This window comes from Amphiura filiformis, chromosome 11, assembly GCF_039555335.1.
Source record: "Amphiura filiformis chromosome 11, Afil_fr2py, whole genome shotgun sequence".
Lineage (NCBI taxonomy): Eukaryota > Metazoa > Echinodermata > Ophiuroidea > Amphilepidida > Amphiuridae > Amphiura > Amphiura filiformis.
Genome location: NC_092638.1, coordinates 66,997,125 through 67,019,217, shown reverse-complemented (window position 1 = coordinate 67,019,217; position 22,093 = coordinate 66,997,125). Strand labels below are relative to the sequence as shown.

At 36.6% G+C, this 22,093-nt stretch overlaps 1 protein-coding gene across 1 annotated transcript in view; it reads left to right on the top strand.

The window, feature by feature from the left end:
- LOC140165173 (rab11 family-interacting protein 4A-like) overlaps positions 1-22,093 on the top strand; it is a 111,317-nt gene that overhangs the window by 33,000 nt on the left and 56,224 nt on the right. Inside the window, exon 3 of the mRNA XM_072188614.1 lies at positions 342-442. Coding sequence (XP_072044715.1) covers positions 342-442 — 101 coding nt within the window. The remainder of the gene's footprint in view (positions 1-341; positions 443-22,093) is intronic.

Sequence of the window (22,093 nt, the reverse complement as noted above, 5' to 3'; positions counted from 1 at the left end):
AATTCCCGCAATTTTATTTATTTTCAGGTTTTAGTCCAATTTTACATGCTTTTCCAGCTTTTCCAGAGGCTTTTTCATGAATGTGTGAAGGGCTCATAATTATTGCACAACCCCTCATCAGGGAAAAGGTAGCTCCATAAAGGTAACTGCATTAGTGCACTGGTGATCTATTATTATTATTAAGGAAGGATGCCCTACCATCTCATCATCTTAAACATGCCTATCTATCAAGACCAGAGGCGTGCCAACTGGGGGAAGGGGGGTGACCCTTGTGGCTCTAAATACTGGAACAAAATTTCAATGTGTATTTTCTTTCTCTTTTTCTTCTGATTCTATTACAGGTTTGAGTAAATACATGACACCAGTAATCAGAGAGGAACCACCATCACTACCAGAGGATACTAAATTAGATGATGATGATGACACACATAGTAATGATGGGGTAAGAAATAATTATAGACCCTAGTACCGATATAGATGTTTAGATCATAGCACTGTCTTTGTGCTTCACAGGGCAATTCCAGTTGAAATTCATACTCCTCCTATGGAAAGCAAGGGTCTGTGATGTGACCCATCTTCCACATAATAGGGAGTGTAGATTTCAAATAAAGTTACCTGAATGGGTGACTCAATTTGAAATCCAAAGATTTTAAGGTTATAAATGTCTTCCATAGTTGGTGTATGGGTTTCAACTGGATGTAGCCCACTATAAGGCAGTGGCCACTGCCTGACAATAAATACAAATTAACTAAACAGGTTTTGCATTTCAGATGACATGACATAGAGAATAGGAAGAAACTAACAAATTGTGTAATCATGCATAAACCTTTGTTTATTGGTGATTTGGTACATATTGGGGGTTTATGGCAGGAAAGCCTTATCTGCAATACACTATGGACCACAATGGTCTCATCCCAATGGCATAGTTCAATAACCTTAATTAAACAATCATAGTGCAAAATTTGACCTCAAGTTGCAGCGCATGAGTTTTTGTACCCAAATTGTCAGAGGTCATTCAATGAATATACAAATGTATTGGGGTTTAAGAACTGTGCCCTGATATATGAGCATGTTGTGGATCCTAGTGATAGCTGCCAGGTGCCATATTTTTAGATATGTATAATATAGAATGCAGCAATTATCCAAGTGTCTATGGGGCAGCTATTGCTGATAGGGCCTTCTGGTCCTAAATCCTTGATATCTGCTTGGGAATTTTTGGAATCAAGATATGCCAACCTATAGGGCAAACCCCATTATGCTTATATCACATAGTATGACACTAGAATATCTTGGGTACAAAAAATTAATGCTCATGCCACAATTTCTAGGGTCTGTAATAAAGGTATTAAAGTTTGTTTGGCTTATATAAGGCAGAAATTATTTGGCTTTTGTTACTGCGCACATCAATAAAGTCACAACTCACGCTCGCGTAAATTCACTTGTGTGTGCACTAGTCACACATTACGCACAAAGCACAACTAGTGTAAGCACTGCGCCCAACAGTGTGCATGCCATCTATATCAGTACACAGTGTTATGAGTCTTATTTTGTCAAATAAACGTTTTACATTTTCCCAAGGGGGGGGGGGGCGTTTATTCAAGGTCAATTTTAGAACGATAATTCCAGTTAAAATCATTAGGTAAACTAAAAACACACGCTAAAATGACGAACTATGAACTAGAAACACTGACTTCTGGCTCACTTCCGGGTTTCTGATCCAGATTTTTCGCCAATTATTGACGCTTATTATCGACCATATGCGCAACTTGGTAAGCTTACTACACAAGATAGCATGGAAATATCGGCATTTTTGAAATATCGGGGTTGAAAAAGGTGGTGGGGGGGCGTTTATTTGAGGGGGGGCGACTATTTGACTAAATACGGTGTTTAACAAACTTTAGCATTGGTCATTTGTACAAGTACCTCACATAGCAATTTTTAAAATGTCTTCTAATTGGAATAGTTTTGACTTTCAAAAGTCCACACTTTTTATGCATAAATTCATATGATACCACGGAATAGGCCTGAAGCGGCACTAGACATTAGCATGAAGCCGCATTCATATGTAAATAGCGTATTGTTATTTAAATTTGCGCCCAGGCGTATTGAGGCGACAGTCATGTTATCCAGACAGAGAATGTCTTGATCGCCAGGCATGTCAAATTGCTGAGTGAATGTGTATAAATCCCCTTTCTGTATAGGTAATAAGCTAGTACATTTCGTGTTCCAGTTTGTTATAACAAAAAATAAGTATTATATTAAATATATTAAGTGTATAAACTTTGAAATTGACGTGAATTTGAAGTGCAGAGCTCCAAATCTAGCTAAATCGTGTAGTGTGAAATTATGCTGTGTGACCCCCTCTGCGTGGTAGAATTATATTCATAAAACATTGAATTTAACATATAATATGGGCAGCCAACCACGATTTATCAGCATTTAAAAGATATATTAATTAACAAAGATAAATAATCAACAGTACAAATGACAATTTAACTAGTAAACAAGTCTGAAATCTTAAAATGTTGCCACGTGATTTCCCGAACACATGATATGTCTACATGTGACCATTATTCAGATTTACCAAGTATTTGGAGTATGGTGCACGGCTTGCAGGCAACTGTGTATTTCTTTACCTCCGTATAAAATCAATAATTCATGCTGGGAGCCAAGTAACATTCTGTCTGCTTAGTGCATATTGGTATTTTATTTTACTTGAGAGCATATAGAAATACATAAAGACGAATAAGGCGCCATGATGGAAAGCTATGGAAGGTCAGGTCGGGTATCAAAGGTTATTTTAACTTCAAATACTACTTGTGTTTCACACCTTGCCTCTGTCACGTATTTCCTTCATATGTTATTGACCTCAAGTCCTAATTTTGACCTTGCTATTGCAAAATGTCATTTCATATCAAATTAGTAGACTTTCTTTGAAACAAACATATCACTGGTGCCTGATGGGAATATCCGTCCGCCATTTCATTAAACTGGATCGTTTTACCTGGTTTGCGCCCAGATGTATTGAGGCGCTATACTCTCATTGAACAGGCAAAGTTCGCAAAACTAACAACGTTGTTATTTGCCAATAGCAATTAACATGATCCAAGGGTCGAACATGAATTATTCATAACGGATCGATAACTGGCCTCACTTTCTAGCTAGTAAACCAGCGGAATTTTTCATAGGTTTTGCGTTGCTAATAGAACAACCGTGAATTTAGTGTCACCCCCTTGATGATACTCTGGATCAAACTGTTCTACAGGGAAGCCAGCCTTATATTTTCATGTAGTAACGGTCTGTTTAGCAACATCTGGTTTAGACCATAATACAAACAAATTATAGTGGACTCTTTGACATTAAGGGTATACGATGTATTGTTGGTCGAAGCAGCAAAAAAAATGTAGTTCACAGCATCTTGCGAATGGTAGTGAGCTTTAGCAAAAAAATGCATTGCTCAATTCATAGCGAGCGTGTAGAAGAATTCAAATATCACAGATATATTTTTGTAGGTCCTGTGGTTCTTGAGTTATGTTGTAAAGAGGGCTGAGACAACAACACTTTTGTAAAATGTATAACAAATAAGCAAGTTTTCAAAGTATATGATTTGTAGAATGAACTTTTGCAAAATACCAAAGTGTTATTTTTCAATAATATATTGATTCAGATAATAAAAATCGATTTTTTTGGCTGCTTCGACCAACAATACCTCGTATAACATTAATATTTGACAAAACTATGCATCCAGCTTTTTCCGAAAAAAAGGAGAAAATGTATAGAAAGACAAGACTATTTATCCTAATGTGAACTATTTCTACAAGCACAATAAATTATTATCTGGGGAAAATAATCAAAAAATTATAACAGCTTGCACAAATTTCAATTAAAAAGTTACTTGAAATTGACTCCAATTGTATTGATTAGGTACAAATAAATTGAAATTGGAAAGTTGGTTCTCATCAGAAGTAAATAAACAGCTTGACATGAAGGTGTTATGGAACTCTATAGGTTCATGGTACAAACTACTGTGACTGAAGCATATTTTTGCAGCATTACATTTGAATCGCAATTTTAATGTGAAATATTCGGGGATTTGTATATTAACCTCCCGGGGGGGCACTCAACTTAAATTTTGGTTAAAAGGTGTGCGTGAACGCCAAACTTTGGGAATTAACTAAGAACTGATTTTTTTTTTTTTTATTGGCTTGAAAAACTGAAATTAGGGCCAAGTTATAGGCTGTTGAGTTAAAATTTCTAAATTATTTCCAAATTTGAGCTTAAAGAGCTACAATTGTCAGTATTTGAGGCTCAAAGAACTGGAGCAGATCCAAATGTGGGGCTTAAGGAACTGCCAGAGAGCCTGAAAAGGGGACCCTTGACAGCCGCACATACCCGTACCACTTTAACATGTGAGTGCCCCCCGGATTAACCTAAAGGCCTATAGGACGAAGAAATATATGCGTGCATGAAGATTTTTTGAATCATCTGCACTACAGACATTTCAAAAATTATTTGATATCATAAGGACATAATATCAGAATGCTATTCGATAGGTCTGATGTGCTCTCAGGTCCCACAAAAAATAATGTACAAACGTTATTATACGATTCCTTAAAAACAATCGTTGCACTTTTAATGTCTAATTGATATTCATAAATAGCATTTTATGGATTGTTAAATTGCCAATGCACGTAATTTCGAACATTACACATGCATATTTCTGCGTATAGCTACACAGTTATTAATAAAATGGCTGGTTTGAATACCGTAGAAACCCGTCTATAAGGAATAGAAGCGACTGTGATGATAGCATATTTCACGCTAGCGCCCTCCACAATATTATATCATTATGGAATTTGAGCAAATCATTTACCGACACAAGCAGGTATACAATGTATTATTTTATCTTTATTTCAGCATCTCACGAGCATAGCTCACTTGGCAAGGCATAAGACTTTGGTTCTTTAGATCGGAAGATGGTGAGTTCGAGCCTCATCACGGTCACACAAACTTTTATAAACAAAATATTGTTCAAACTTTTCATTTATATTTTCTTGCATTTTCTAAAGACTCCTTTCGTGATCATTTTTTTTTTCATATTTAGTTTAATTTATTCTATTGTTTTTCTTTTATTGTTTCTTTTCTTTGTCTTTTTTTCTTGTTTAATTTTATTTTTTCTTTATTTTTCTTTGATTCATATAATATTGGCAGGATAAGGAGGAACTTAGCTCGAGATACTCTAGCTAAAATACAGGTTTACATTTACTATCTTACATTATCTTGCTGTATTTCAGCTAGAGCTCCAAACGACAAGCTTCCGGGTTTTTTTGTAGAACAATACTGTTACGTAAGATGAAGAAGAAACCCGCCTCGGAGCCCGCCCTACTCATTATTTCATTGTACTTATTGCAATTTGCCTCCACATATTACGTAATCAACACAAAGCTTTTGTGAGGATTAGTGAGTGGATAAGAAATTGACAGTGGAGGATACGAAGGACACGCCGATTGTTAGTTGTCAATCATGAATTGCCGTAACGTATTAATATTTTACTGCATGGCAGTCCGCAAACACCAAGACAAATTATGCCGTATTTTTCCAAAGATCATCTCATATGAAGTAAGCTGAATGCGATCTGTACTTTTGTAACATTCCGATCGCTTTTGATCACCTATAATCGGCGAATTTGCTTGAAAACACGTGAGTTCATGTTGTGTAAACATAATTAGCATAGACACAAATGAAATTACGATGCAATACAATGCAATTTGAATGCGCAGCAGATCTATAGAAATAATGTTGCCCGGTTTTATGCAGAATTAGACCCTGTCTGAGGGAACTAAAGACCCATTCAGTGATTTGCTCATCCGGACGATCGTAAAAATCATCAAAATTCACCTTTGTCATTGTCATAGATGGGGTAACATAGCCTGCTAGTGGTTCAGCAGAAAACCGTGTGACACATAATATACATTTGGCTACATTTTATTATACTATAAATACGAATTTATTAAACATGGTAACAAATATTCTCTAGCAGATCGGTTATACGATGGAACTGGTAGGCATAGGCCTATTATAAATTCGGGATATTAAATATCTTCCTGACGAGACAGATCTGCGCATGTGGTCAAAGACGATTCCTTACTAGCCACAGACCGTCCGCTGGAATTAGTTGAACATGAACCATTCGCTATGGCTGTTGGTCGGACCTCTCATCTCTCCACATCGACATTGTGACCTATAATCCCCGACATTGCCCTTATGAACTCACATCCTCCTGTTTTATTCCAATACGCTGGCGAAGTTACGTAATAATCGGATTAACTACCATAGCAATAGGTGAAAACAATTTTTGAATATACCGCGTTATACACTGATACGTTCAGGCGGTACCTCTTCATTGAACCATATCATGCTGCACCTGTAAGATCTTTGAAAAGACCAGTATTGTATTCAATCTATGATTGCAGACATACACAGTACAGGTGATGAGTGTAACCTGCTTGTAGCGCAGCGCGATATGTTCAAAATTGTTTTCACCTATTGTTATGGTAATTAATCCGATTAATTACGCAACTTCACTCAGCGTATAATGGCTTGAATAAATTCTGACCATCACTTGGCTTGTTGGATTCGTCTATACGCTGGCGAAGTTACGTAATTAATCGGATTAATTACCATAGCAATAGGTGAAAACAATTTTGAACATATCGCGCTGCACTACAAGCAGGTTACACTCATCACCGGTGTATGTCTGCAATCATAGATTGAATACAATACTGGTCTTTTCAAAGATACTAATCTTACAGGTGCAAGTGATCAGCATGATATGGTTCAATGCAGAGGTACCGCGCGTGAATGTATCCGTGCAGCGCGGTATATTCAAAAATTGTTTTCACCTATTGCTATGGTAGTTAATCCGATCATTACGTAACTTCGCCAGCGTATACTACAATTCGCTGTCGAAGTGACGTAATAATCGCAATAACTACCATCAAGCAGATTGCACTAATCACCCGCGTATGTCACCAAACATAGATTGAATACCACTCTTTTCATAAATACTAATCTTACATGGCGAGTGATTAGCATTTCTTTGACAACTATGGTTTAATGCATAGGTGCCACGTGAACGATGAAGTGCAGGGCTATATATTCAAATTGTATTCATCAATTGCTATGGTAGTTAATCCGATTAATTACGTCACATCGACAGCGAATAGCCTATAGTATGGGTTCAAGTGGAACAAAAAATAGTGTATGTCCATTGCTAGCTATGGTAATTAATCATGTTAGTGTTTACATCACTACTTCGGTGAAGACAAGAGAAGTGTGCCTTCTCTACCAACGCCTGTGATATAACAGGTGCAAGCTTAAACAAAATTGAATGACCAGAATAGTTTCCTTTGTCAGATGAATTGATTGAAGTTTTTGAAGACACTCTATTCTTGATGGGACAATAGATTCAAATATGGAATAATTATTATTCCTCATCTATTTTTTTTATTGAAAAAACTGCAATTGTGGCAACAGAACAATATTTATTTTGATTTCATTTCAAGTAGAAACAAAATCGTGCTTAAGCCAAAAACGCACCCTACCTACCATTCCTAAAGAATTGGGATGGCACAAAGGTGCAACATAGGTTTTTATTGCAAAGACGAGGACAGACAAGTAGTTACAACACATCTGTCTAACCGTGGGTTTCGCTATTATTTAGAATAAATGCTTTTACTAGTTTCTATAAAACCACAAAATTACTAAAAAAAACTATAAAAAAAAACTTAAAAAACAAACAAAACACACCAAAAAAACACACCTAAAATTAAAAGTAGAAAGGTAGATTTGAAGAAAGATAAAAAGAACATGTCAAAAAGTTAAAATTAAACGAGAATGAAAAAACGGAACCGGTGCCCGGACCATGCTCTCTTCAGCATGTCTTCAGTTCCAAAGTCTGACGCTCTATCAATTGAGCTATACGATCCTGATATACTAAACAGTCGTTATTATGTCAATACAATTGATTGGTGTTACAACATACTTAGATGGAATGCATAGCCACCCAGTGCCAGTATATATTTGCTCAAACTCCAAATACAACAAGCAACCAATTTTATTGAGGGCGTTCTTAGGTATATCCTTGTAGACGGGGTTTTACGGTATGTGATTTGTATAGTATAGGCTTTTGAAAAGGAAATTTCAATATATTTTATCACATTTGTGAATGACTAGATATAATTTTGTTGATGTTTAAATGACAAATATCAATGCACTTCCAGTTTATCTGTACTGGTTCTTGACTTGAGTTATTTTTATTCCATAATAAAGAAAACGCATCACCGCTTTCCTATTGCCATGTAAAAACAGCTGTTATGTAAGCTTGATAAAATCTAGATATAATCTCAATACCGGCCTTTAAAATATATTAGATATATCAGGTGGACAGTGGCAAATCCTCCTATGACATAACCAGTGGGAATAGGGCAACGGAGATATTGCCATGTTCGGCGGAAATGATCCGGATTTAAAAAAAATGAAAATTTCTTAAAATTCTATTAAAGGCCTATTCAGCAATTTGCTCATTCGGAAAATCGTAAAAATCATCAAAATATAGTTTTTTGCACCTTTGCTATAGTAGCATAGATACAGCTAACATAGCCTGACAGTAAGCCAAAAGCCATGTAATAAGGACAAAATAGAACATTTTACATGAAACTGTAATATCTCTAAGTAAAGAAATTAGCTACATGTATGGGGCTTCGACTTGAATTGTCAATACTACTGTTTTCCTTGTTTTTTTGTCAAATGTTTGATGATTTCCCCTCTAATCTGAACCAATGGCCAGGCTTTTTGTACCCAAAGGTTGGTTGGTGAATCTAGGAAGTTGTAACAAAACTGCAAAATAAAATAACATTTTGCCTTCTGTATAAAATCACTATGCTGATGATGTGCCCACCAGCATCATTATCAATTCACTGTTTTATAAAAGCTTTCCGCATATTTACAGATACAGGAATCATACATAAGTAGACTATTTATTTTTTGTCTTTGGCCTTATCTGTATCTGCAAAATCAAATCAAGATTGCCTCAAAATACAGTGAATGTGCAAATTCAAGCCCACACCATGATTATGAATTCATGGCTGTGTTATAAAAGCTTTCCGTTATATTTACAAATACAGGAATCATGCATTCAATAACCGGTAGTGGTAATCCATCTATGTTGGCTATGAATGCGATGTGATTGTGTAAAATGGGGAAGATGTCGGGGAAATCAGTTCTTGGGATACAATTGAAATGAGCATAAAGATTTTTCTGTTTTCTGTCTGATTTGACGGATCATGGATGAGGTCTGTTTATGTATTTCAGAAACCTCTGATTAAAATTTGATGCATTTCAGCCAAAACAATCATGCTTTATGCAATTTATGTGCTAGCCACAGACTTCAATATATAAAGTTCAAGTTTTGAGATATTTGCTCAAAATATCAAGAGCTATCTCAAGAACCACTGAAACAATACCACTCTTGTTTGTACTAATTTTAATGCTTTCTTCATGCTGATTCCAAATATGGTCATGAAAATTTATAATTCTGAAATTTTTGTACTATAAAAAATGAAAATTGTCGTCTGCAGTTCCATAACACTTGAGATTGACATCTGTCTCAATTTCTTGATATGTAATGCTAATGCTAAGCAATAACAGTGGTTTATATACAACACACACACTCTGATGCAGACCACAGTGTAAACACAAAGAGATATCTATGGTTGCCATAGCAACAGAGATGTTGGTCTCAGTCATACAAACCTAATGTTCCACAAACCAAACACAAAATTAAGAGACAAAATGTGAATTGTAAGTGCAAATTATGGGTAATGAAGTTTGTTGTTTTGTTCTAATTAATTATCGCCATGGTTACTAATGACTTTTTTGTCATAAATTAACTAAAAAAAGTGACCAGTGTTCTTTCTGGTTTAAAAATAGAAAAAAAATCCTTTAAATAAATTGTCAGACCTTACCTTGTATTCCTTGATTTCTTCTCCCATTCTCATTTAAAATATATTTGAAAACTATTGAACTTCATAAATTTGTTCAATCCCATCTTTTATGCCTTTTTTCATATCCCTTTAAAGCATTATTGTTACATTTGCTGAGGAGGATGCCCTCATTTTTTGATAAGTTTGTTATATGATCTTTAATAAACTAACATACTCTGCAAAAATCAAAGCCTTTGGTGCTCTATTTGTGACCAAATCTGTGACTTTGTAATAAAATGGAATATAATCAATTAACATTGCATTTGCAATAATAGGTGTTGGAATGAAACAGGGAATTTGTGTTGTTGTTATTTTTCCTCATTTGTTCACCTCAAAATTAAAAGTAAAAATAAACATTTTGTGGAAAAAAGTTAAAATCTATTTTTATGGAAATACTGCAATATTTATTGAAATGATTCGAAAATTATTTTATGCAGTATATCAAATTTGTTCAAGTCTCTATTATTTTACTTCATTTATTATTCAGTTTTATTTTCACTTGTATTACCATTTTCCATAATTATCAGTAATGAGACTAATTATATACCTGCATAATATGATTTGACGTCATGTGTAATCATTGGGCTATTCCATTTATAATCCACACTACCCCTGTGCAAGATTTAGTTAAAGTCTTCAACAGAGGGTTTCAAATAGAAGAGACAGTAGGGTAACTTCCATTTGAAATACTCACTCCAGTTGTGGAAGATATTAGGCCAATGGAACTCGATTATTAGTTTCCGATTGGATGTTTAAAAAAAAGGATGAGGTCGCTATTTCATTATTCATTATTCGGTCTCTTTTCATTATCCATTATGTCAACAAAATCAATGATTTTATGAACAGCTTTCTCCAAATTTAGGTACCCCACCAGTACCAAAGTATATATTGTTGATGAAAGACCATCTCAAAACAGGTATTAATGCTTAGATCATCTTTACAGACATTTTGCAACAGATTGAGAAAAATTTGAATTTGTTTTCATAAAATGAAAAGAAATTAGCAATTTTTGTAATCACTAGAAACATGATGAGGTAATCCTTAAATGTCCATTATTCACTCCATCCTCTACCCCTACAACTAAGAAAAAGTGCTGATTATGATCAGCAGGGGATGTTAGACATTTTGAGAGTTTCAATTTTGAATATTTCCATCTCAATTTTCAGATAATTGACTTTTTTATGAAAATAATGAAAGTTTTGGTCAAATTGAAAAAGTGATGCGGGCGGTCAATCGGAAACTAACAATCGAGTTCCATTAGCCTTAGGTAAAAGCCTAAAGCCATAATACCGGGGCGAGTATGGGTTTCAAAATGATAACCCTGACCAATTACATTTGAATAACACACTCCCCTGTGGAAAATATTTCCAAAATCTTCCACAGAGGTAGAGTGGATTATAAATGGAATAGCCCATTGTGTCAGGATTACGTGATTATTTCACCGCATATAACATGTGTGTCGCCCAATATCAAAGTGCAATTTGCAGTTTGGATAATAAACCCGTACACATGTATGCGCACTGTAATAATTAAGCACTGTACGGCCTGATATGTATTGATTCTTAGGTGATAATCAATTACTTTAGGTGTTTACAAAATAAATCCATCTGATGAACAACCAGGCCAGGGTTGCCAAACCCGCGATTTGGTAGCCCAATTGGGCGACTTTTGAAGATTTTCCCCGCGACTTTTGACAATATCCTGTCCCATAGAAACCAATGGTTAAGAAAAAATTTGGGCGACTTTTCAACATTGGCTCCCGCGACTTCTGATCGTTTCCTGTTCCATAGAAACCAATGGTGAAGAGAAAAATTGGGTGACTTTTCGATTATTTGACCCGCGATTCGGGCTGAAATCTTTTGGCAACCCTGTGAACAACAAGGGCAGTGCTGTAGTAGTATGATTTCATCCAACACCATATGGGGACACACCCAGGAATCAGAAAATGATAATAATAATAATAATAAAATGAAATAAAAAAACACTATAATATTTTGTGTGTACTACTACTAGTCTATCAGTAGAGTTTATTCTGTATGTCCTATTACAAAATTGAGATCAAAATTGAGATCAAAATTGAGATACTGATGATTTTTTAATTTTTTTTAAATGATAATATTAGTAAATTATTAATATCTTCACAGTCAGCATTGGGTCGTGGGACCTGGGCAGGGTTCAATTTACTTTTAAAAATGTATGTAGCAATTTTTAGCGAAAACTTTATTTAGGTGATGTTCTTATGATACTAGCATATATTATGCATTATGTTTAAAATTGTTACGTGTATACAAGCTGGAATTTGTGTAGCAGGTTGTCCAAAGTGGGTAGCATTTTGCTCTGCTCAATCCAGGTAAATGGAACCCTGGACCTGGATCAGGTCTGCTTCATAGTGTGCAATAATTTGGATGATGGATAATGACCTGTCTATAATACACCTATCAGCAGGATGGGCCGGTCAAGTAAGGTTTCATCGCTAGAATAATGATATTTGACTCTAATAGCTCTAGGTGAAGCCACATTTTTGTAAACCAAAATAAACTGTTTACCATGCAGAATCTTCTTTTTTCACAGTTATTGACAATGCATATCTCATCCAACTAGGTAATAACAAGTTTGAAATATAAATTCATGCAAAAACAGGGAGCAAAAACAACTTTAAGCCATATTATAACATTTGCTGAGGAGAACGCCCTCAAAAAAAATTTAAATTCAGATTTTTGCATGATTGTAATGTACTTTAGTAAACAAAGATTCTCTGCAAAAATCAAGACTTCAGGTGCTGTAGTTTTGTCAAAATCCGAGATTTTGAATAAACCGCCTGAATCATCGTTTTATTATTACGATGGAAATATTAGTCGAACGCGTATTCGATGTCAACACACCCCTACGAACACGGCGTGCGGGACACACACACATATGCCAGAGGATCGTACCATATTACAACCGCCGGAGTAACATGCATTGGCATTAGTAGTAAATTCCAATTTTCTTTACTTTACCTCACTTGTTCGGCGCAAAATTAAAAGGGGACATATCTGACAGTAAATGCTAACATTTTATTGAAAATGAATACTAATCAATTTTTAAAGAAATGTTATAATATGGCTTTAAATGCGAAAATGGCTTTAAATGTGAAAATTAATGTGCAATATAAAAGATGCGGAAAACTTTGTAACCAATACTACTATAGCCTCATCCAAATGGCATAGTTCAGATTTGCAACCAATACTACATTACTACAATAGCCTCATCCAAATGGCATAGTTCAATAACCTCAATTAAACAATCATAGCACAAAATTTGACTTCAAGTTGCAGAGTAGTTTTTGCACCCAAATTGTCAGAGGTCATTCAATGAATGTGCAAATGTATTGGGGTTAAAGAATAGTGCCCTGATAGATGAGAATGATTTCTTGAATAGTATATGCCTATTTGCTTTGCTGAAATATAACAGGATTCAACCAGGGAAAATTTTGCGCAAAATTGCTGCCAAAAGTGGAAATTTTCGTAATTTTCAGTTTTTACTGGGAGGGGGAAACAGGGGGGGCAAGAGTTCTGACTGGGAGAATCCCCCCCCCCTGTGGCACCGCCACTGGATTCAATCTCTGCACATTGTTGGATCATTTTCTTATGTGTTATTTTGGTTCAGATTTTTGTGACACATTGAGAACTGGGTGATTATCTCACTCCAGTTCATTTATGGTAGGGAATTTTTTCGGGGGAAGGGGGGATGGTGGTAAACTCAACAAATTTTGTGCAAAATTTCTGCAAAAAGTGGAAATTTTAAAACTTTCGGGTTGCAATGGGAGGAGGATTCTGTCTAAGCGGGGGCACTCAAGTTTCAGTGTACTACACATGCATGACCAGAAAATGAATGCCTTTTCAGGGTTATTTTACAGAAAAAAGTTGCTATTTGGTAAGAGCTTATAAAATCTAGAGGGTCATTGGGTGAAAAACAAAAAAGATTCTCTGGGTGAGAGGAAATTGATAAAGGGGATCAATGTGGCTGCACATCCCCAGTAGGGTCCAGTGGCGTACCATGGCCACTCCTACCCCGGGGGGCTAAAGAAATGTAAATTTTACCGCCCCTTGCAGGAACAGTCCGAAAAGGTTGACCCAAATTTTTTCCAGCCAGGACGGCTCTCGAAAAAAAATGTGGGGGGGTTAGGAGCTGAAAATGTTTCACCAATTTTTTTTAAACGTTAATTTTAATTACCGCAACCGCGCCTTGCGATGCCGCCCATTTAGTCCCACCCTTTTTTACTATAGTTCAGCTTTTTGCTGCCCCTTTATCTTCCGCCACCCCTTCTTTTTTGCCGCCCCCTGCTTCTTTTTTGCCGCCCCCGGGGGGCTGGTGCCCCCAAAGCCCCCAAAAAAAATATGCGCATGGGGTCCCCCTCCCCCACACAGAATATGCAATTCAGGGTCCACCACATGTACAATTCAGCCGCAGGAGATATGGAAAGCAATTTGCTACCTCTATTGATTCTTTGATTGTCCTGAATAATATATTAGATATCAAGAAATCATTGATCATGTCTGTCCTTCTGTTTGTTCAGTTTTTCACCATAAATAAGAATCGGGTATTTTAGTACCACATCAATCACAGTTCAATACCTGATTCTTGTGTGCGGTGCAAAAAATGAACAAACAGACATAATCAATAATTTCTTGATAAAGCATTATATATTATTCAAGACAATCTTCAACAATTAAAAATCAATATTAGTAGAAAATTAGAGTAATAGAATAGGTACGTATAAGAATAAAAAAAAAATGTGTTATAAATGACTAATGTGATGCAATCTTTGGATCTTCTTGAGAAGGGTCAGGAGGGTCAAAGACTGCAAGGACAGAGCGATTACCAAATAGGGTGCACCTATACTTGCTCGAGATGTCTAGTCAAGAATTTGCTCAGTGATAGCTTCACATTCTAGGCTAGACACCATTGCATTCAAAATCTAGTCGGATTCATTGAAGCATGACACTGTGTAAAGCAATGGTAATTGCATCTAAAATGTTGCTAAAATTACACTTCAGCCAAATTTTAGACTGTCCAAAATCGTCAAATCTTGCTCAAAAGATACAGTTGATTCATCGAAATAACTTTCATCCAAATTTCAACATGAACAGAATAAATAACCACCGGTGCAAAAAATTGCCCGACCGAAAAAACGATAGCAACATACTCTAGCATTGAATACGTAACTATCGTGTGCAAATTCAAAGCTAGAGTTCTCAAGCAAACCTATACTAGTCTCGTTACCCCAACCCTAAACCCTAGCCCTAACTCCATAAACGAGGAATGGACTCAAGTCTAGCAAGTTGCACCCTATTCGGTAATTATACCGCAAGGGCAAAAAGTATAGGAGATATGTTAAAAAAACCATAGGTCTTCCAATGTCAAAGGTCATTTAGAGGGTCAAATTTTAAATTGCTTCTATCAATTTGACTGAAACTTGGTGGAAAATGTGCATGTCACACATTGGCCCCCTATAAATAAAATATCACCTATTTGCAGTTGTTAGGGGGGCCTGATGCAAAAAAATTTCATCACAACATAGTGCACTTACGTCCACAGCGAATTCACTGTGACCTTTCCAGCCATAAACCCGCTTATTGAAGATTAAACCGATATATGCAGTACTAAACATGACTAAACCATTATATAGTCATCTATTGTCCAATGCAAATTTATTACCACCTGATAATATTGATCCAATGAGCGACCGAATTGTCCGCTACGGACGACTAATCCAATCGATAATGACTCTATTGACATGCACGAACGGAGCCCCACTGACCGAGTTTTGGGATAGTTTTCACTGGTTTGCAGCTGTTTGCTGTCATTTACTCATCAAGGCGGAGTACCGTTATTATAAGGACTTTGCCAATTATTTAAAGATTGACATGTAGAGAATAAGCCATAATTGATTGACAGAAAGTACTAAATTTGTACCTATGACGGTTTTATGATGCCAATCTTCAAAATACGATCAAAAAAAGGCTGCCCGGTGAAGTAAAATGTGCATTGGAATAACACGGCGAGTTTGGATAGATGGTAGGATTTCTTTTTAATAAAAATGTATGTTCCCCGTTATTAAAGCTTGCACCGGGTTGAAGATTCAGATATTTGGAAACGAATTAGTAATTGAAACAGAGAGAAAGTACTAAAATCATAGCTTTTATACTTTTTGATATATGATACTAGTTCATCCCCAATACCTACGATACAGCGCTACCAGTTTGGTTCAATTGCCTATTGTGAGTGCCCCTGTGAAAAGCATATAAACTCAATTTTCCCAGGAAAATTTGTGGTCATTTTTTTCAAGGCCCCCTTAGGAGGGTCAAAAATTTTAAGGGCCCCCTTTTTGCATCAGGTCCCCCTAACAAGTGTTTGTGAACGGTCCCTTATGCTCAATTCATGCGAGGCTTCAGCATTGGTACTCTTGTTATTGACATGCCTGCATTATAAATTAACGCATCAATCACAGCTCAAAGATGATTTGTCAAGAAATTATTGACCATGTCTGTCCTTGTGTTTGTTCATTTTTTTCACTGTAAAAGAATGGAGTTTATTCTAGTGTAATGTAATCATGGTAATGTGTTATAAAAAGAATATGTGCCGCATTTCTGGGTTCGTAGCAACCACAAAACGCTTCACATAAAACATTTAAATGTTGGGTTATAAGGGTATAACACCAGTGATGATATAACATTTCAATAACAGTCAGAAAATATTTTTGAAAACTTGATGCAAAACATTCTAACATAATGTTATTATTAAAGTGTTATCAAAATATTTTGTAAATATTATGTTTGCTAAAACTCAATTTTCAATAACATTTTGACAACATTATTGATGAGATTCATCAGGATCTTTCAAAAGTCAATTTTGACAACATTTTTTAAAAATGCTGAACATTGTAGTGTTTTTTCCTGACATTTAAATTTTATTGAAACTTTTTGATGCAAACCAAAACCGGTTTGTAACATGTTTATAACATTTTAAAAGCTTTATGTTGGCTGCATATCAATTTGTAAGCAGTAAGCACACTTGAGCAAAATCATAGTTCATTGAATTTTCAACCGTATGACAAAACAGGCATAATTTTTTGCACAAGATTTGCAATTTAAAGAAAATTGGTCATTGCTCATTCTAGTATATGGACAATATTTATAAGTTTGCTCTTTCATTTAATGACATAAAATTTGAAAAATATTTTAAGGAACACTTGAGGTTTTGACTTTTAAAACCTACATTTTGGTCAAAAATTGTGCTGGGATAGGTCGTTTACCACATTCGCCTTGCTATAAACATTGAATTTACGTCATCTGTTGACCTAATGAGAAAAAGTGTTTTTAGCGGGAAGTGAATTAGCTTTCGTTTGATATAAAAAAAATTCTGATTGGATGAAGGGAACACTTGAGGTTTTGACAAAAACCAATCACAGATTTTTATTTTCCATTAGATCTCACACAGCAATATGATGCTATGCACTCAACAGTGTAGTAAAACACAGTCTTCGTAGAGTCAAGACTCGCTGTGCTTGGAAATTTTTGTGTGCTCAGGTGTATCGAGGTGGAAACTGTGCCTAGATGCATTTATAAGAGAGTCGTTTTTGTAGTCAAATCTTTTCATATCAGTGTTGGGTGTTCTTTTCATAAACTTTGGTATAATTATGTTTGGGTCAGTTTTCAGAATGGCAGCTGCACATCCTTACCCAATCAAATATGAAGTGCCCCCCCCCCCCGACTCGATAAGGCTCAAAAAGAGTAACAAGTCATTTATTGTAAAAATTATTCTTAGATTTGGACCGAACACATTCAGGTTTTTGATGTGTTTTACGGTCATGAATTTTCAGCATTGAAAAATTTCGCAAACGTTTTGTCCAAATCTCTTAAATATTTGTCAAAAATGTGTTTCTTTTAGGAGGGGAACAGTTAAGTTGCCATTCGATTAGGATTTCCAAATCATTATTGAATGTTATGTTCAGGCCTACGAAATCACCGGTATCGTGGTACCGGCGTTCCCAGAAAAAGATTCAGAGTCGCAGAAAAAAATCAAGACGGGACAAATATTTAAAAACATCCTAAATCTTTAATACCATTTTCCTGCAGCTCTGAAAATATTCTGTAAACACTATCACTCGTAAAATATTTTTCTGCGAACTTTGACGATTCAGAGAAAAAAAAATGTGACATTCGACCCTGCATGTGATAACAGACTTTAAAAACCCGGGTAAACAAGGGAGGTAGCCACTGGTTAATATCATATTTGTAGTGACTTCTATTATATTCTGCTATTACATACACGTTTGGAGTATAAAATTCAGAAATGAATATACCCGCACTCGGCATGCTCGGAGTTAAAATCAATGGATTTCATGCAAAAATTACAAAGACCAAGAGGCCAGGGCCCGTGGGGGGGGGGGCACTCAACTTTGGAAGTGACGGTATCATGTGCCTGTCAATAGGCCCCAATAGGCCTCTTTTGAAGTCGATGACTCCCTTTTTTTTAAAGTCATACCCGATGACCCCCCTTATTTTTAGTTGCTGCTACCCAATGGCCCCCTTTTTTTGGTTGCGGCTCCCAATCACCCCCTTTTTTTCTAGAATAGCATTATAAAATGCTACAAAATAATGCCAAAACTTTCGAACTCTCTTATTTCAACAAATTTGTAGAAATTTGGAAAATTTGGAACAAGAAAATAGAATTTTGCTCCATTTTTTTCAAAATTTTCTACCCGATGACCCCTTTTTTGAAATCTTATACCCAATGACCCCCTATTTTCAAATATTATACCCAATGACCCCCTTTTTCATATTGTTTGTTCCCAATGACCCTTTTAAAATAACGTTTTGTACCTGATAGGCCCCTACTTGCGACGCTGGTAGGCACATACCGTCACTTCTAAAGTTGAATGCCCCCGGGGGCCAGGGACGGAGGTTCTTTCATAAATTTCTCAGGGCAAGCAGAGATAGTAACTATTTTTATCAGTTTTTACCTCGGACCTTTAGAGGAGACTTGGGGGAGATGATAGCGAAATGGAGATTTGGAGAGATATTCATACTCGCGCTCTGGGATCCGGCTCCACTCTCGCAGAAAATATTCCAAACAACAGTTCACGTTCCCAGAAAGGAAATTATTTTTAGCTGCCCTGGTTATGTTGCTGATAAGCATCAGTAAGTCAATTGAATTCACGTCTCAAAATGAGTACATGTACCACACTGGCTGGCTGTGCCTAATTATTGAAATATCAACTTGTATACTGCCCTCTAGAATTACTGCAATATTATTGAAACAAATCTTGGCCAGATCATTGTTCCCTGAGTTGTTGAGAATGAACAGAGTGACATTGTGCATTGACATTTGGTAAAAATAGCTGCTTAAGTGCTAGTTTAACACAATGATCATTTGTGATGTGATCAAGCAAAATCAGTCGAAAGTCGGAAATATTCTGTCGGTCGGACATCCGGGCTATCTCTAGTCTCGGGCCCAAACTGCATGTGGCTCACGGTTTGTTGTGAACAACAGAAACCGGCTGTGAAGGAGGCTACATAGCGATGTTGCTGGAGTGGCATTCAATTTCGGAAAAAACGACACTCGACCATGGAATTTAATTTTAAGTTTGTCAGTATTTAAACGGTAAATCAAGTGAGTTTCTTTCACTCTGAAGACTTAGAAACGGTTGTTTGATTCCACTGACTATTTGCGATCGAAATTTACATAACACCAATGACAGAAATCATCAACAAAAATCGAATCAGGGACTTGTTTTCACTCGAACATCATCAACCGGAAGTGACGTGACACGGACCGACAGAATTGAATTTAAAATACAGCCAAACAAAGGAAATGTTTCCTTCTGTCAGTCCTATTGTTTTGGAAACTCCTTTATCTGTTCCTATCTTTTGAACCGGTTGTCCAATTTCAATGGGGTTTTCTGCAAAATGTAGCTTTGCAAATGCTTGTTATAATCCAAAAAGAAACTTAAAATTGAATATGACAGACTTCAGACTGATTTTGCTTGATCACACCACATTTAGCAACGTCTCTACCCAAAATGCACATTCAGCAAGGATCTGATAGCCTTTAGTCATGTCAGGTAGATAGCTTGCAAAAATATTTTTATTTTAAATCTGGAAAAAAATGAAGGATTTATTTGGGATATGTGGCCCAAACACATATTAATAGTAATAATGAATAAAAATAACAAAACAACCTGGCACTTTGAAGTGTGTTCTGGACAAAAAAAAGCGGAACCAACATTAAGAAAAAATGTATCCCATTTAGCTTATCCACTTGATTGCATTGATGTGAGAATAAGAGAGATTTTGTTCCACTGTAATGTATGATTTTTACAACATACTCAAAATTATTGTAATATATCTACTGATAAGAAAAGAGATGGCCTCTATTGCTTGGCATTCTAAAATCTAAATTTGCAGCACTTTTGCATCATAGGAATAAATGTAGCCCATAATATCAACGACCTGGTATCCGTTGATAATGTTATCTAACTTCAGCCTTCTGATATCTTTATTCCTCAATCCATGGACCCTTTTACCATCTAAAGTTCAAGTGAATCAAAGGCCATGATTAAAAGTACCTTGATAAAAAATATTATACAGTAAACAGTTTACTGCTTGAAAGGTTGATCTGATTGTTTCCAAATTATGTTAAAATGTGCCTTGAGAAAAATCCTATCCTATACCCTATCCTATCCTATCATATCCTACCCTACCCTATCCTATCCTATCCTATCCTATCCAATCCTACCCTATCCTATCCTATCCAATATCCTATCCTATCCTATCCTATCCAATCCTACCCTATCCTATCCAATCCAATCCAATCCTATCCTATCCTATCCTATCCTATCCTCCTATCCTATCCTATCCTATCCTATCCTATCCTATCCTAATCCTACCCTATCCTATCCTATCCAATCCAATCCTATCCTATCCTATCCTATCCTATCCTATCCTATCCTATCCAATCCTATCCTATCCAATCCTATCCTATCCTATCCTATCCAATCCTACCCTATCCTATCCTATCCTATCCTATCCTATCCTATCCTATCCTCCTATCCTATCCTATCCTATCCATCCTATCCTATCCTATCCTATCCAATCTCCTATCCTATCCAATCCTGCCCTATCATATCCTGTCCAATCCTGTCCTGTCCTGTCCTGTCCTGTCCAATCCTGTCCTATCCTGTCCTGTCCTGTCCTGTCCAATCCTGTCCTGTCCTGTCCTGTCCTGTCCTGTCCCATCCTATCCTGTCCAATCCTGCCCCCATCATATCCTATCCAATCCCATCCAATCCAATCCTGTCCTATCCTGTCCAATCCTGCCCTATCATGTCCTGTCCAATCCTGTCCTGTCCTGTCCAATCATGTCCTATCCTGTCCAATCATGTCCTGTCCCATCCCATCCAATCCTATCCCATCCTATCCTATCCAATCCTGTCCTGTCCAGTCCTGTCCTGTCCTGTCCAATCCTGTCCAATCCTATCCTGCCCTAATAACCCCATCCTGTCCAATCATATCCTATCCTATCCCATCCAATCCAATCCAATCCTGCCCCATCCTGTCCTGCCCTATCCTGCCCCATCCTGTCCTATCCTGTCCAATCCCATCCTGTCCTATCCTGTCCATCCTATCCAATCCAATCCAATCCTGCCCCATCCTGTCCTGTCCTGTCCTATCCTATCCAATCCTGCCCCATCCTATCCTGTCCCATCCCATCCTGTCCTATCATATCCTACCCCATCCCATCCTGCCCTATCCTGCCCTATCCTATCCCATCCCATCCTGTCCAATCCTGTCCCATCCTATCCTGTCCTGTCCTATCCAATCCAATCCAATCCTGCCCTATCCTGTCCTATCCTGTCCTATCCCATCCTATCCAATCCTACCCTACCCTATCCTATCATATCATATCATATCATATCATATCATATCCTATCCTATCCTATCCTATCCTATCCAATCCAATCCAATCCAATCCAATCCAATCCATCCTATCCAATCCTATCCCTA